General features: G+C 42.1%; 2 protein-coding genes across 7 annotated transcripts in view; one reads left to right on the top strand and one right to left on the bottom strand.

Annotated features, from left to right (window-relative positions):
* Positions 1–60: 60 nt before the first annotated feature.
* Positions 61–7,322, bottom strand: TMEM160 (transmembrane protein 160). Of its 2 annotated transcripts, XM_032964942.2 has the most exons (5): positions 6,922–7,322; positions 6,392–6,600; positions 4,740–4,764; positions 4,320–4,412; positions 61–2,545 (listed from the first exon to the last, which is right to left on the bottom strand). In XM_032964942.2, the coding sequence occupies exons 1-5, from the start codon at positions 7,049–7,051 to the stop codon at positions 2,262–2,264; spliced, it is 741 nt and encodes a 246-aa protein (XP_032820833.1). In that variant the 5' UTR covers positions 7,052–7,322; the 3' UTR covers positions 61–2,261. The 2 variants fall into 2 exon arrangements, with proteins under 2 accessions (XP_032820833.1, XP_032820832.1); XM_032964941.2 differs by having other exon boundaries at positions 6,392–7,293.
* A 939-nt stretch (positions 7,323–8,261) lies between these two features.
* The window catches only part of PYGL (glycogen phosphorylase L), a 51,381-nt gene continuing 44,878 nt past the window's right edge, over positions 8,262–14,764 (top strand). Inside the window, exons 1-3 of one of the 5 annotated variants that reach the window (XM_032964928.2) lie at positions 8,311–8,368; positions 8,705–8,828; positions 10,837–11,121. In XM_032964928.2, coding sequence (XP_032820819.2) covers positions 10,879–11,121 — 243 coding nt within the window. In that variant the 5' untranslated portion in view covers positions 8,311–8,368; positions 8,705–8,828; positions 10,837–10,878. Of the gene's footprint in view, positions 8,369–8,395; positions 8,615–8,704; positions 8,834–10,836; positions 11,122–14,764 lie in introns of those variants that run through there. The other 4 variants (XM_032964927.2, XM_032964925.2, XM_032964926.2 and 1 more) reach the window with 4 other exon arrangements.

The raw sequence follows: 14,764 nt of genomic DNA, 5'->3' as shown, positions 1-14,764 counted from the left end.
CGATGTTGGTATTCGTTCAGATGTTTTCTTTGCTACCACAGAGGGCCAAACAAAAATGAATCCCGTTTTTTTTAAATAAAAAATATTTATTGATTGGTATATCTGCAACAGGCTTACACCACACACCACATTAGTAGTAATGTCCACCATACCATAAATAAGTACTGTATATACCAACACTCAATATTTATCCAGTGCAAGATCATAGCATTTGGGTAAAATCTCTCTTTTGAAGGCTTTACATGTGCGTGTTTGTCTCTCAAGTTTAATATTTGCATTTTGTAATGCCAGGTGAGTGCTGTTCTATATTTTACACTTGTTAAATGCTCTACAGTAATTTTAATGGCAACTTAATCTGTGGAGCTTTTATATAATGCAATTAAATTCACCAAGACAAACATTGGTTTAAAAAAAAAAATACTGTTTCATATCATACTGTCGGCGCTGGTTCATAAGCAAATGCTCTTCTCTTCTAAACGCACCTGCTGATATTAAACTCACTGGGGAAGCCTTGCAGCTATATTTGTTCTAGCAATTCCATATTGAGACCACTTGTAAAAAAATATATTGTCAGTTAGCACATGCAATGTTTTTATTTCACACTTCACTAGTCTTCAGCATCATTTGTATTACATATCTACCCAACTCCGCAATATTACTCTGCGTTCTGCTATTGTTCGAGCTAAACTCACCTCAACATTATCCCAAGTTTTCAAGCCTCTTCTAGAAGGTCATCAACGGTTTCCAAAAATGTAAGTCTGGCCCTAGAAGGAGCGCCAAGACGGGTTGAGTATGAGTGTACAGACTTATAATTAACGTTGATGTGGTGGTGGTGTTAATTGGGGGTCACTGGGTTGTGGAAAGATGAAGGCGGCTGCTCGAAAAGTAATTCTGGGGTTCAGGTCTCATAAAGTGCCACAGAGGACATCGTCCAATAACACGAAGTCCCATGGAAAGATTCCAGCATTGGGTGATGACATTGCTTCAGCTCTTTCATCAGTGTCAAGGCCACGTTTCTCCACACTCGCCGATAACAGAAATGAGTTATTTAAATATGTTCCAACTAGCTTTTTTGCCTGTCGAAGGACGGGTGTATATTGCAGTAAATCTGAAATATTCAAGATAAAAATTGTTCAGCTCAAGATTATCAATGAGGGGGGGGGTTGCCCCATGTGGAGTGGCGTCACCCACTAATGGTTATTGGGGAGGGATGCGGCATGTGGAGTGACGTCACCCCTTCATGATTATTAATGAGGGGAGGGGTGCAGTATGTGGAGCGCGCGACCTTGTGCGTTAGTGTAAATTTCCACGCATGCATGAATATGAAGGGGGGGGGGCTCTTTTGCAGTGACATCGCGCACGGATGTAGCACTATGCTGCATAGATTTATTTTTTAGCGTCACTTTCTATAAAGAAACGTCATATTTAAAGCGACTTTGCGTAATCAATTATTTAATTCAGCTCGACCTTCCTCTGGGTTGTGAAAATCCACCCACTCATAAATACTAATGAGGGGGGTGGGCCTCATGTGGAGTGACGTCACGCATAGGACGGACAGACATTTCTGGGTGATTATAGTAGGTAATTGCACAGATGGGCAAAATTAACCACACATATTTTAAACATCAAACCAATGAATTTTGAAACAAATCAGGAAATGTCGCCTTTGGTTGCGGTACGGATGTGTTGTGAAAATAAAAAAAGTTGCAGATATTTGAAAAATCACCCTTCATTCTAAATTCAGTTTTTGGGAAATTTAAGGAAACAAAATATGAGAGATTATAAAATTATATGACAGTTCTGGCACGTTCTTAGACTGCATACAAAAGTTTCCACTGGTGGTGAAAACAGGTCTAAAATAAAATAAATTTACCATTGTGAAATATTTATATTCCGAACGTACAATATTCAAATATTAAAAAGTGGTATAAAAAAAAGTGTTTCTTTTAGACCTGTTTTAACCACCCGTGAATATACTTTTGCATGAAAGGTGTAAGAACACATCAGAAACTCACATAATAGTCGAGCCTCTCAATTTTTGTTATGACAAACGTACAATATTAAACAATAAAAAAATATGCACAAAATAAAAGTGTTAGTAATTTTTTTTTTTAAAGTTAACATTTCCAAAAGAAAACCAACATTAAGAACGATACTGTCGCTGATAACCCACATGCTTATATATTTATTTCCATTATGGAACTCAACTTCGCAAATCATGCAAAGCCACTGGGGCCCCCTTTCGATCACCGCCATCCCCTTCACTTGTCAGCCCTGCCTTTGCCCTCCTCTTCGCCCTCGTGGCCTCGGCAGTGCTCGCAGCCTTCATCCCACTCTCCGCCGTTGTCCCTCACGATCTCCACCTCGAGGCGGCCCACGTACAGCGTCACAGCCGTGAGCCACAAGACGGCCAGCATGAGGACCCCGACCGTGTTGAGCACCACGGCCGACGTCGACAGCATCATCGCGCGCCGCAGCACCGCTATGTTGGCCATGTGCGAGGCAGTGCCGTACGAGATGCAGAGCCCGCCCAGGATAAAAAACCCTGTGGAGGATGAAAACGCACTTCACATCTACGTCCGTGACAATTCACCGAGTGTTGACGGCCTGAAGATAATTTAAGTGAACCAGAAAACTTTTTGTGAAATGTCACCGTTTTCAAGTCTACCGAAAGACACCACAATCTTCCACACTTGTGCGCACACATTCGCCTAAATATACTCAGATGCACGCACTGACAAGTAAGCTCACTTACACTCACGTATATTTACGTACAGTAAATATACGTGAGTACATACATATACACATACCCATGGACAAATGCTTAAATATTAGGGGTGTAACAATAAATCGCTTCATCAATTAAAAGCAGTTTTTGTGCTCAAACTGCACGGATCGAATTGCATGTGTAAGGATCAACATTTTTTTAATACGTTCTACGTAATGGCTTCACATTACCCTTCATCCACTCGAGGCTAAAATGTAAAAATAATAGTTTTTATTATTCAAATCAACTGAAAATCATGAAATGCATCAACTTGCAAGAGGGGTGGGGGGTCGGGGGTAACGATTACAGGACAAATATATACAACTTGGGCGTACAGATGCTTAAATTATATATATATCTATACAGGACTTATACTATAGACCAGCCATATGAAGTGAGTAGGTGCCTTTTTCATGCATCAAATAAAGGCATCTGCATGGACATCTAATTCATAGCAAAAAGTAAAATATTTCATTAAGTCTGGCTCAAATCCATGTCCATTTCATATGCAGTGATGTCTCTTCTTACATTATTGGTGTCCTGCCAAACCAGGTGATGACTATAACCTAGCCAAATAACACAAAGTGCTTCGTTTGTCTCCCTCAAGTGCCAATGAGTGGTTATCGGTGTTATCTACTGCCCTCTCTTCTGTTTCCATGAAGTTACCGGTCTTCCATACATAACCCACTTTCCTGGTTGTTTAATAATGTTACATTTTGATGGAGTGTAATTTAAACAACAGCATTGCACAAAGCTGCAACATCTGTAAATACACAGGCACAGAGATTAAAAAAAAATTCTGCTAATAGATGAGTGTTTCTACATGTGGTTCAAAACTGGAGAACATGGTGAAAATCCACGCATGCAAAGGGGGGCAACATTCCATCCTGGGTGGATAGGGCAGATTATATCAGTCCACACTTTGCTGGACTGCTTTCTCCTGGAAAACCAGGGAATAGCACCCCGACACCCACGGGAAGGGAATTTCGTAACATGTGTGCAATCCACGTACCCTCGCCTTTATAGTGCTGGATTATAGGTGTTGCACCACCACCATGCCTAATGACTAACACGAAGTATTGCTGAGGTGGCGGGGTAGCTGTGCGAGCACCAATAAATACTTGGGTCAGAATCCAGGCACCCATCAGTAACTAAACTGGACTCTCAAGTTTAGTTGATGTTCTCAGCCAGGTCAACATGCCGGCACAAAAACACTTTCACGTAAAATTTAGTTCTGCACATAATTTGTGCACATTTTTTAGCTCTGAGAATAAAAAAAATATCAGTTTCACTCAACGATGAATGGATGAAAAAGTGTTGCCCCATAGTGTGCAGACCAGTGGTCACCTAAAAAGGGATTTCATAGATAGTTCTATGGCATTAAATTATGGAGAATTTTCTAAAATGGTAGTGTTGCACTGCTCTGCAAGATATCCAATTGAATACTAAGTTTCGTGATATAATGCGATAGTTTAATCGTAATAAAAATGGGGAGAAATACTGAAATATCAAAGGAGAGAATGCATTGCTGGAACTGGCGAAGAACACTTACCATAGGCAGCCTCCCTCCCCATGTCGCTTTGCACAAAAGCGATTATTCCAATGCCAGTGGCTAAAAGACCATTCCTCAGCCAAGACAGGTACCCTGATAGGAAAGGTATAAAGTTAACATACAAAAATTTCAAACAATAATGGTGTAAAGTAATCTACTGTAGTAGCAATGAAATACATTATAATGTACATAAACTCGTGACTCACATCAATATCAGTAAAACTAATCAAATAAATGTAGGGAAAAAGTTAAAATTATTTTCCAGGTGTGTCTTTTATTAACATTGGCTTTTGTTTTTTCGTATGTTACTTGGTTTGCCAACAACACGTAAAAAATATAAAGTAGCACAGTATCTGATGCATTACACATTCAACAATATATACTTTTAAGTCATATAATGAGTAAGCTTAAGAGCCTTACCAGTTTCCTGTGCTTTCCTCATCATCTGCAAGACATTAGATGTTTCGGAATGTGTAAATGTAATGATATGTGGAGTTTCAGTGCAATTACATCCATATTCAGCATGTGCCTCATCATAAAAATTCTGACTTTAATTTAATGCAGGATTAATCCGTTAAATGACGCAATCTGTATTTTTCCACTTGTGTAACATTGAATTATGCATTTTATAAATCACATTTGTGGTTCATCTGGAATGCACTTTATCTTATTTTGGGCACATACAATAAAGGCCAGTGGATTCCCACTCAAACGAACAGTGCTCACTTTTTTCCCCATTTACAGCCCTAAGCCAGTGGTTGACATTTAAAAATCCTATGGCAGGGGTAGATTGATCCATAAGGTAACCACCGATGACTTCTCACACAGTGCTACTCATTTTAAAGTATTGCCCCGAGGTGTCGAGTTCAAGTTCCACGCGGAGATTAATGCAGAACGTCATTCTTTCAAAGTCGATCAAATAAGTGTAGCACATTGAGGGAAGTCAACAGTTGTTCAACACATTTCCTGCTCTGTATTCAACATGGGCTGTAACCCACCATATTTGAGATTTCTTTTTTTAAAAACAACAATGTATCATAAACGCACAAGAACAAGTGAAATAACTCACCAGTTCGTCATTCACACTGCTTTATAAAATAAACACTGTGTCCTTAAACAGGCTGACGTTTTAGGCAATGACTCTTTTTCAGAGCAGAAACAATTGGTGATGCCATTTAACATAGTGGTGCCCTGAGAACACTAGGAGATTGTTATAAAGTTTAAAATTTACACTTTGAATTTACTTTGAAGAGCTTTCTTTACTTTATGCCAGAACCCATAGCACACATTGTTGAAACTACCTATGAAATTGTTGATAAAGGCTCTGACCGTGCTTTCACATTAATCATCCAACACTGACGAGTCTCTCGCCCAAATGATGATTCCACCAGAGCATGACACAAATATATTTTACCCCAACACCACTGAGCATGAATTCAGGAGCTAACCATGCCCTTGTGAATCCAGAGCATCAATCATGCTCTCCCAATCTTCAACGACCACTCCTCACCAGTCTCTCATGGACACAAATGACGGCGAGCCACTCGACCATTAAACAATTAAAAGCCCCGCTAATCGACAGACATGATCGATCTATATTCCTAGCTCTTTCGGTAAAGTCACGTTGAAGGGAAACAATAAAATAATAGAATATATATAAAAAACAATAAAAATTCTCACGACACCTGATGATGACCGTTTGCGTTATGGTCGAAACGTCGTGAGAATTAATTGTTTTTATAAATATATTTTATTATTTTATTGTTTCCCTTCAACGTGACTTTACCGAAAGAGCTAAGAATATTAACTACTGCAGTCACGAAAGCTTTAAATCAAAATTTATGATCGATCTACTCGATCATGCCGTTCCATATCTTCAACCAACACTGTCTCAGTCTCTCACTCAGAACGGCAAAGCTGCTTCTGCTGCTGATGATGATACTAGACCATGACGAAAAAGACCCCAACACCAAAAAATATATACACAAAGCGGAAAAGAGAAAGCAAAGATATTCATACATTTATTTCAACAAAGATATGGAGCTCAAAATCCACCCCACACCACCTCTTACCCATGCGTCTGCCCGGTCCAGCTCGCTGCTGCCCCGCGCCTCTGTCCTCTGCCCGGGGCTGGCTCCCTGCTGTCCGGGTCCATCCCCTTGCCCCTGCAGGGTTCGCCTGGCCCCGTAGTGCATCCCCGTGTGGAGCCCCCGGCTCTCCCTGCGGGGTCCGACCGCCGGTAGCGCCACCATGGCTTGGATAGGGTCACCCCGAACAGGGCCTGCGGTGAAGCCGACGTACGGGCCGAGTCCGCCCCGGCCTTGCCTAGGAACCCTACCGAGATCGGGCCACCGTACCCGGCAGGAAACCCTTACAGACGCAAGGTGGCCACGGACGCCGGGCTCCCGGTCTTGTCTAGACACCCTTCCGAGGACGCTCAACAACCATCCCCGGCATGACTCTGTAGCGGATAACGGCCTCGTACCTAGAGTGAACCCCCCGCCTTGCCTGTAAATCCCAGCGAGGACGGGCAGCCAAGACGTGCTATGTGCGCCAGTTTCAACACCCATCCCGGTCCCCCTTTCTTGCATAGAAACCCTACCGAGGACGGGCCACCATCCCGGGCAGATCTCCCCGGCAGGACGGGGTGGTCCGGGTCCGCCGCCCCGCGTCCCGGCGATCACGCGTCTCAAGGCCGCGGGGAGACGCGGCATTGCCAGCCTCGTGGACATCTCTTTATGTCCCTCTCTCTCTGTCCCACTGGCTATGTGTCCTTCTGTCGGTATGTGTGTATGTTTGTGTCTCCGTCAGTCTCTCTGTCTGTGTGTTGCGTCTGTTTGCCTGGCCACAGTGTGGCGATATTTATCGCAGCGAAGACCTTTCACCGTTGTGTTTTGACCCGGGTTTTCCGGCGGGTTCTGACGTCTCCAAATCTATTCATTTTTTATATTTCCACGACTCGTAACGTCTCTTCTTCCCTCCAGCCAGCAAAACTTTAAAATAGATATAACGTGCAAAATTCCAGCAAAATTTTAAAATATATAACGTGCAAAATTCCTATCGTCGTTCACATGCGGAGTCTCAAAGCTGTCCCCCTCCCCCCCCCAGAATACATTCGTATGTTTGACTAATTATTTCCATGGATTCTTGCCACGGAAAGTTTTAATATTATCTTTGCAGCAGCTTTTTTATTTTTCAAGTTATATGGGGTGTTTTTGGTTTGTAATTATTTATGTAGTGTCATTTGTTCATATTATTCCTTCAATTTCTTTTCGTGCAAGTAATTGCCAGTCTTTCTGGTGGACTTTTAAACATTAATTCACTTCACTTTCAAATGCGTCATTTTGTCATCATCCAGCAGTGGATTGAAAAGGGGCGCCACGTAATTATCATGGTTATTTAATAAATTACTCCCGTGCAGAATTCTAAACATCACAGTGTTACACGGTTGCGGTTTAATTTCGTTGAAGAGTTCATTCTTAAAACTTATTTGGCTGGGCCATCCCTTTTGACGCAGCGGTCGATGCGCAATTAACGGGGAGCCCCTGAATTCTTGCAGCGTGGCAATTTGCGACATTAACAAAGCGTTTTCGGTCACCGTGTACATTATCCTCGTCTGTTCACAAACTCGACAACACCGTGGGGCTGCTGCTGGTGGTTGGTGGTGGTAGTTGGTGGTGGTAGGTAGTGGTGGGGGTCACGACGTATTCATTGCGCACAGACACAGGACATTTCGCACGCGGACACCACATGTCTTGCTCTTAACGCATTTTAATTATATCGACCCGGCAGCGGGAGCTTCGTCGCAAAGCCGCAACTCCCACACGAGGTCACCCAAACACGCCCCTACGAGTTGCAGTCCCAACCCCGTCTCACTAACACGGCCAATCAAAACGATCGTCCTCGCTGGTGTGGGAGGAGTTTGGTGGTGAGGGGGGGAAGTAGGCGAGGTGGGGTGGGGGGGGCTAGGGGACATTTAACTTTTTTGAATTACAGCCCTGGCACATTGAACAAATACGCAACGCACGTTTCACACGTGTCCCAGGCAGGTAAGCGAGTGTGCTTGTAACATTGTGGATTAGCTTACACGCGTCCGAGTTATTGTGTGTGTCTTAGTTTTGAACTCGGTGCGACTTGCAACGGCGCTTTCAGAAGTTAAAACATTTGCGACGGGGTTTAACGTTCATAGTTCATGGTTCATTTATTTGGTATAGCCCCCGTGAGCCATTCGGCTCTTGAATCGGGTGCAACCGCAACAAACAAAAAAACACGAACAAGTACAAAAACATGAGGAAGTAAGCATTGTTATACCGTATTGTAATCGACAGTGACTGCTGGCACCTTCAAAGAAAGCCATGTGTATTGCGTATATAACGTGATAACAGTGGTGGAATGCTGCAACTTGCGCTGTGAACTCGGCTACCCTGCATCCGATCGTCGCCTACGGCTGTAACATCGGTGGCGAGTGATGTCGGATCTTGCCCTCGCTTCCCACCTCTGACGAAAGTGGTGAAGTATGGTCACGCTACGCCAATAACCACATCGACGTAGAGCCTACCTCGTGTGCTGGGATAAAAACAAAAAGATTTAGCACTTCATTCGGAACTAGTTCATTATAAAGGACCACACTTGTGGCCTCATACTTTTTGCTAGATACATTATAATATATATTGACTATGTGTATATACTGTAGCACCAGTTGGTAACTGATGTGCCTAAATCGGACTGGTATATTTGTGTTCTATATTGGTATTTTAATGCTATTATGTGTTTATACCGTGCTGCAATAAGTATCACGTTAGTATTGCAGTATAGTCCGCATGCTGACACTTTACAATTGCGAATTGTATCCGTTAATTGTTTTGGTCATGTTAAAAAAAAATCACCAGCTTGTTTAGACTCCCAAACGCCGCTTTGTTGCGAGACAGATCGGCAAACGACAAGTGGGTTCGTGAACCCATCTGTGCGGAAACTTTCATTGTCATCATCGCCTTGTTGTGTGCGTGGTGGTTTTTTTATGCGGGTACCCCGGTTTTGCTCTCACACGAAGCCAAATACTAATTAAAACATGACATCGGCCAAACATCCCAACAACCGTAAAGCAGCATCCCAACGTTGGCATGACGTTGGAGGCGTTGTTGCTACCACCAACTTTAACTCGACAATGGCCCAACTTCTCCGTGTTTGTTAAGAGTGGGAGACTCCTGGGAAAAGTGTTGAGACTCGGTTGAGGCTTTCCTCGATCATTATTTGAAATGCACAACTGCCCCCAAAGTTGTGCAGACCTGTTTTGCAGCCACTAAAAATTTAACTTATTAAAACAAAGTCATGCACGCAACTGTTGGTCAAACATTGCATTGACCCGTACACCTTTTACTCTATTCTGGTACAGTACTGAATAGTGCACCGTTGCTGCTGATTGATATTTTTAGGCATAGTGACAATATACAGGTAATATTTGCAAATATACTAACTTCAGATCTTTGGCAATCCACTGCTGGATGAAGGCCTTGTCACGCTGTGCTGGTTGTGGGAGATTGTCACCATATTTCACTGACACTGGGCACATTAATTGATTAAAATATGCTGAAGTGGTATCTTCAGGATACATTTCAGAGGCACCTTGCTAAATGCTCTTTAGTCTGTTGAATTACACATCTGAAGTGGTATCGTCCCTTGCCGCAGTCGTCATATGTAAAATTAAACCACTTAATGCGCTTTATGCAACAAGATGCTGAATTCCATTCGGTCTAAATAGCAAGACATCCGCTTCCAGTCTAAATGTATGAAGATATTTTTATTTTTCTCACGCAAGTGTTCTATCTACAGGAATATAATGTATTCACTTCCCCCAGTGATTGCGTGAATTATCACAATTTTGGGGTCACGATTCGAAGGATTGGTTGATTGTATTCTCGTTTTGGCCAGCTTGTTTGTAATGTTTCTTGATTCTCCCCCAATCTTGTTTGGACCAATTTATATTGCTCCATTTGCCGCAATGTAACATTTGCAAATGGTTTGCATAAATCATTATCAATTGACACGTTGTAATGCATGTATTTCAAGTGTAAATGTAATATATGCATTATTGCATGTTAGGCTTTACTGTAATATTGCATCACTTTGATACCAAGGAAATTCCACAACATTTGAAAATCATCCCACAAATACGCAATGTGTGTTATTTTGAGAGTAATTATAGTTTTAGAAAACATGGATTTTAAGGAATAATGCAATAGTGTGACGCATACATGGAACTGAATGCACCATCTCAGCGTGGATGAAAAAGTGTCCGTCTGAGTATCTCTGACACAATTGGATTTATGATTACAGTACTGTATATTATTTCTCCCTTGTAAAAAAAACGCGGGCACATATCTATCTCAATTACAATCCCAATTCATCGGCATACTAATTCCCGAGCTAAAAAAACAAGCTTCAAATATTACTTACGATAACCCCATATCTTTATAGCGTCTGAAATCTACATCCAAAAATTCCTGCGATTCTCCTCCAGTGATTGAGGAGGCCCGTGAAGGAGGACCCTGGAGCAGAGACGATGGCCACCCCACTCACAGACCAGGAGCGACGCAAGCAGATCAGCGTGCGGGGGATCGTGGAGGTGGAGAACGTAGGGGAGGTGAAGCGGAATTTCAACCGCCACCTGCACTTCACGCTGGTGAAGGATCGCAACGTTGCCACCCCCAGGGACTACTACTTTGCCCTCGCCCACTCCGTGCGGGACCTGCTGGTCGGGCGATGGATCCGCACGCAGCAGTACTACCACGAGAAGGACCCCAAGGTGAGGCAAGGAGGACGCAACAGCCATTCATTCATTCGGTCGCTCGCTCGTTCAGTCACCCGTTTTCTCAGATGTGAGAATGACATCAAGGGACGGGAAGAGTCGTGGGGTAGAAATCACAACCTATGTATTCATTCATCATTTACACAATTGACCATTTGGTTTGGTAGAGTTTAATGGAATCTCCTACTACAACAATTACACCAAGGTGAGAGAAGAGTGACGTATGATTGTAGAATGCACAAACATGCATTTCACTAGTTCATTCGTGTAAAACCGTTCATTTGTACATGTGATTTGACAATAAGGTCTGGGAAGAGATGTGATGCAAGATGCACATAAATTACAAGATGCACATGATGGACGTGGTGCAAGATGGACACCCATTAATACTTTTAATCATTCATTTATTTGATAAAATCTCATTTAATAGCTTATCTATAGAATGGCACCAAGGTAAGTAGAATATATGTGGGACAAGGTGGATACTTATTCATTAATTCACTCATTCATTTGTTCAAGTCATATTTATCCTTTTCATTATGAAAATTACACCAAGGCAAGGAAAGGGAAACCTGGTGTGTGAGGGATGCGCACCTGTTCATTAACAATTTGATGTGATATTTTATTATGAAAGGTGAAAATGCATGGGCCAGATGCACTCTTCATTCAGTTGTCCGTATTTTAAGTCTGTTTGAAAAATACTTCAAAGACCTTGAGGTAGGAGAGGAAGCATCGTACAGAATACACACTCATCCGATTGTTCATTCATCTTTTATTTCATTTCTCTACATCACTCATGTGTCCTTGAACATAACATCCCTTTTTTTTTCTTGGCCTCCCTTGCAAAATAAGGCAAGTTCTCTCAAGGGGCCCTTACCTGCAACCGGACAAATCTGTTCTTCCGACAGGACAAAGGCTCTGCTCGCTCTCGAGATGTATGGTTGTGTTAGGCTACATTAAGCAGACCTGAGTTACTGAACAATAGTCCATTGTGAATTGCAAATGAAATAAAAGTCACCGTGACAAATGCCAGCGGTACAGCGAAATGAAACGCTGAAAAAAAGGGGGCTGTCACCCGAAAAGTTCGCCACATCAATTCTGCCCGCAGTTTAATTGATGAGCTTATTTGCTCCTGCAGTTTACTAATTGACGTCGGAGGCACGTGTGCTTGGGCACGCCTGTCGTATTTTATCACAGCGCTCACACCTTTGTCGCGAAGTCGCTTTCCTAAAAGGTAAGGCACATTTTTATCAATCAAGGGTTTGCACTTCATTGTGTTTTACAATATATGGCACATAGAGCATCTGCTTATTTATTCTCCCACGAATACTGAAATAAAAACCTCCGTTCGTCCATAACACCGTGACTTTAAAATGAAAAATATACATGTTGTGACGCTTCAAAGTGGCCCTTCTTCATAGGACATTGAAGAAGGGTTGTAGGCTGAAGTGTCGCCTATAATATATAGTATTTCCTTTTTAAGGCCGTGTTATTGATGGACTTGAGTTCTCGATTGTTATTTGCACTTGTGCACCACTATCAAATTGGCAGCAGAAGCATCGCCAAATAAATCGTTTAAGACTGAAATAATAGCAGTGCAGTTACTTCTTGCGTTCAGCCAGTTGCACTTTGTCATCAAGTGTGTAGCCTACAGGTGTATAGAAGTGCCCTGGCATGGACACCACCACCACTCACACATTGGACGTTTATTTTAAGGCAGTATTTTTCATAATACCACATGTACAAAGTTTAATCGTTATTCACAAAGTAAAACACATTAACTTGGAATAAATAAAAATATCTCCCGTTTATATTCAAATAAACTGAATAACCGACATTATCCCAAAACTGAATCGCACCTTTCTTCACACTGGCGTCGTGTATGATGATGAATGCATTTCTTTTTATCCAATCCATCAAGTGTATCTTTATTCCAACTTTAAAATTATCCCCTGCATATTAGATGCAATTTCTGTGTTCGACAAAACGTTAAAAGGAATAGACGTGTACATGTGTATCCTGCTTTTGGAAGGTCGTGTACATTTTTATCTGTCCTATCAATGTTCCGAATAACTTTCTTATTTAATTCGCATTAATGGCACGTACTTTAATTAAAAAGTGAATTGCAAAACCCTGCGGTAATTGCATAGAAAAATAAATAAATCCTAAATCATATATCCACGGCTTTTACACCCACAGTATTAGCTACTGTGAATACTCACGATGCATTACATGTGTTTACTATCCTGCACATCAGATGGCAACATGCAGATTACAAACATGTTTTTAGGGCAATAAATACCAGTGTAGTATTCATGTACAGATTCAACGTGTTGTTGGCTTTTTGTATTCCAATGATTTCAGTGAGCTGCAGACCCAGACATTGTTAAAGCCATTAGCCATATGGAATGTTTCGGGTGAGTTCTGTGAGCATGATTTTAAATCAAATCATTGGGAGACTGGTGGAGGGGGGTGGAGGGAGGAGGTGGTGTGCATATTTTTTAGTGGCTGAAAACCCAAAGTCAAAACTACTGTACCCCCATCCATTGCAGGATTTTTTTTCTGCAAGGTGTGGCCCTGGTGGTGGGGGATGTGATGAAACACTTTACTCTCAATTGACGTGCGTATGAAAATGCAGTTCCGTTCATCGCTCTCGTGCATCGAGCCTACATTCTCTTTAAAGAAATGTTCTGCCTTTGAATGGATACAAAGAAACAAAAATATTTGAATGCCCGTGCAGATGCCTCGAATGTGCGTTCGCTCAAGAAGCCAATCGTGGCGGAGTACCGTAAAGATTCATCATTCTCTCTGATGTTGAAATACGGTACTCTTTGAGTGTGCCCTCCCATCGTCCAGCCTTTGTTTTGACTGTAAACAACTAAACAATCAATCCCATTCACGATTCACGAGTGCGTGGAGCGGACTCCCAAATTATCTTCGAATATGAAACTCGAGGCAATGAATGGACGCCCAGTGTCCTCGTTTTTTTTCGCGCAATCAGTCCAATTAACACTCGCCTCGCTGCTACTCAGGGGGTGGGGTGGGAACATAACCGCGAGAGACGGCGAAGTTCGCGCTTGGCTGAGTGACCTTGAATGTAATTTATCCTGGGCGGTAAGGTCAAAGGTTACACAATAGGCATGTGCGCTGTGTGCAAAATAGCTTAAGGGGGAACCGGGGAGGGGAGGGGACAAGGTTGTCCCAAAGTTGCATTTGAATGTGTTCATTAAACACAACGGAAGCTTGCGACGCACGCTTCCCAATATTTCACTGCCAATAATTATTTAGGTGGCTGTCATTTTTGATGAAAATTCTTCCCTTGTCATATTCCGAATAATCCCTGTATTTACAAGCCAAGTTGGAGAACCAACTGAAGCTGTATGGTAAATCTGTTTTGTGTGGGAAGATCTGGATGGAGAAAAAAACTAATTTGATTACATTTTACAAATTCAATGTGTGGAATATCCATGCACCATTTCAACACGCACATTCCATGGACCTCCATTGCAATTTATATAACTTTTTTTCTCACACATGCAAAATTATTTTGTATTTGCACCGCATACGATGTATATATAGACATCAATACGCAATGCAGTCTTCCCACTGAAGATTGTATTGTATCTGTGGATATGGATAA

Source organism: Petromyzon marinus, chromosome 33 (genome assembly GCF_048934315.1).
Source record: "Petromyzon marinus isolate PM22_M1 ecotype Great Lakes invasive population chromosome 33, UKy_Petmar_22M1.pri1.0, whole genome shotgun sequence".
Lineage (NCBI taxonomy): Eukaryota > Metazoa > Chordata > Hyperoartia > Petromyzontiformes > Petromyzontidae > Petromyzon > Petromyzon marinus.
The sequence above is the reverse complement of the archived record's forward strand: the minus strand, read 5'-3'. Positions and strand labels throughout refer to the sequence as shown.

Coding starts and splice junctions, on each gene's coding strand:
- TMEM160 (XM_032964941.2), bottom strand. CDS start 7,051: ATGTCCACGAGGCTGGCAATGCCGCGTCTCCCCGCGGCCTTGAGACGC. Junction 4,413..4,739: donor GAGGAAAGCACAGGAAACTG/GTAAGGCTCTTA, acceptor CTTTCCTATCAG/GGTACCTGTCTTGGCTGAGG. Junction 2,546..4,319: donor GGGGAGGGAGGCTGCCTATG/GTAAGTGTTCTT, acceptor CATCCTCCACAG/GGTTTTTTATCCTGGGCGGG.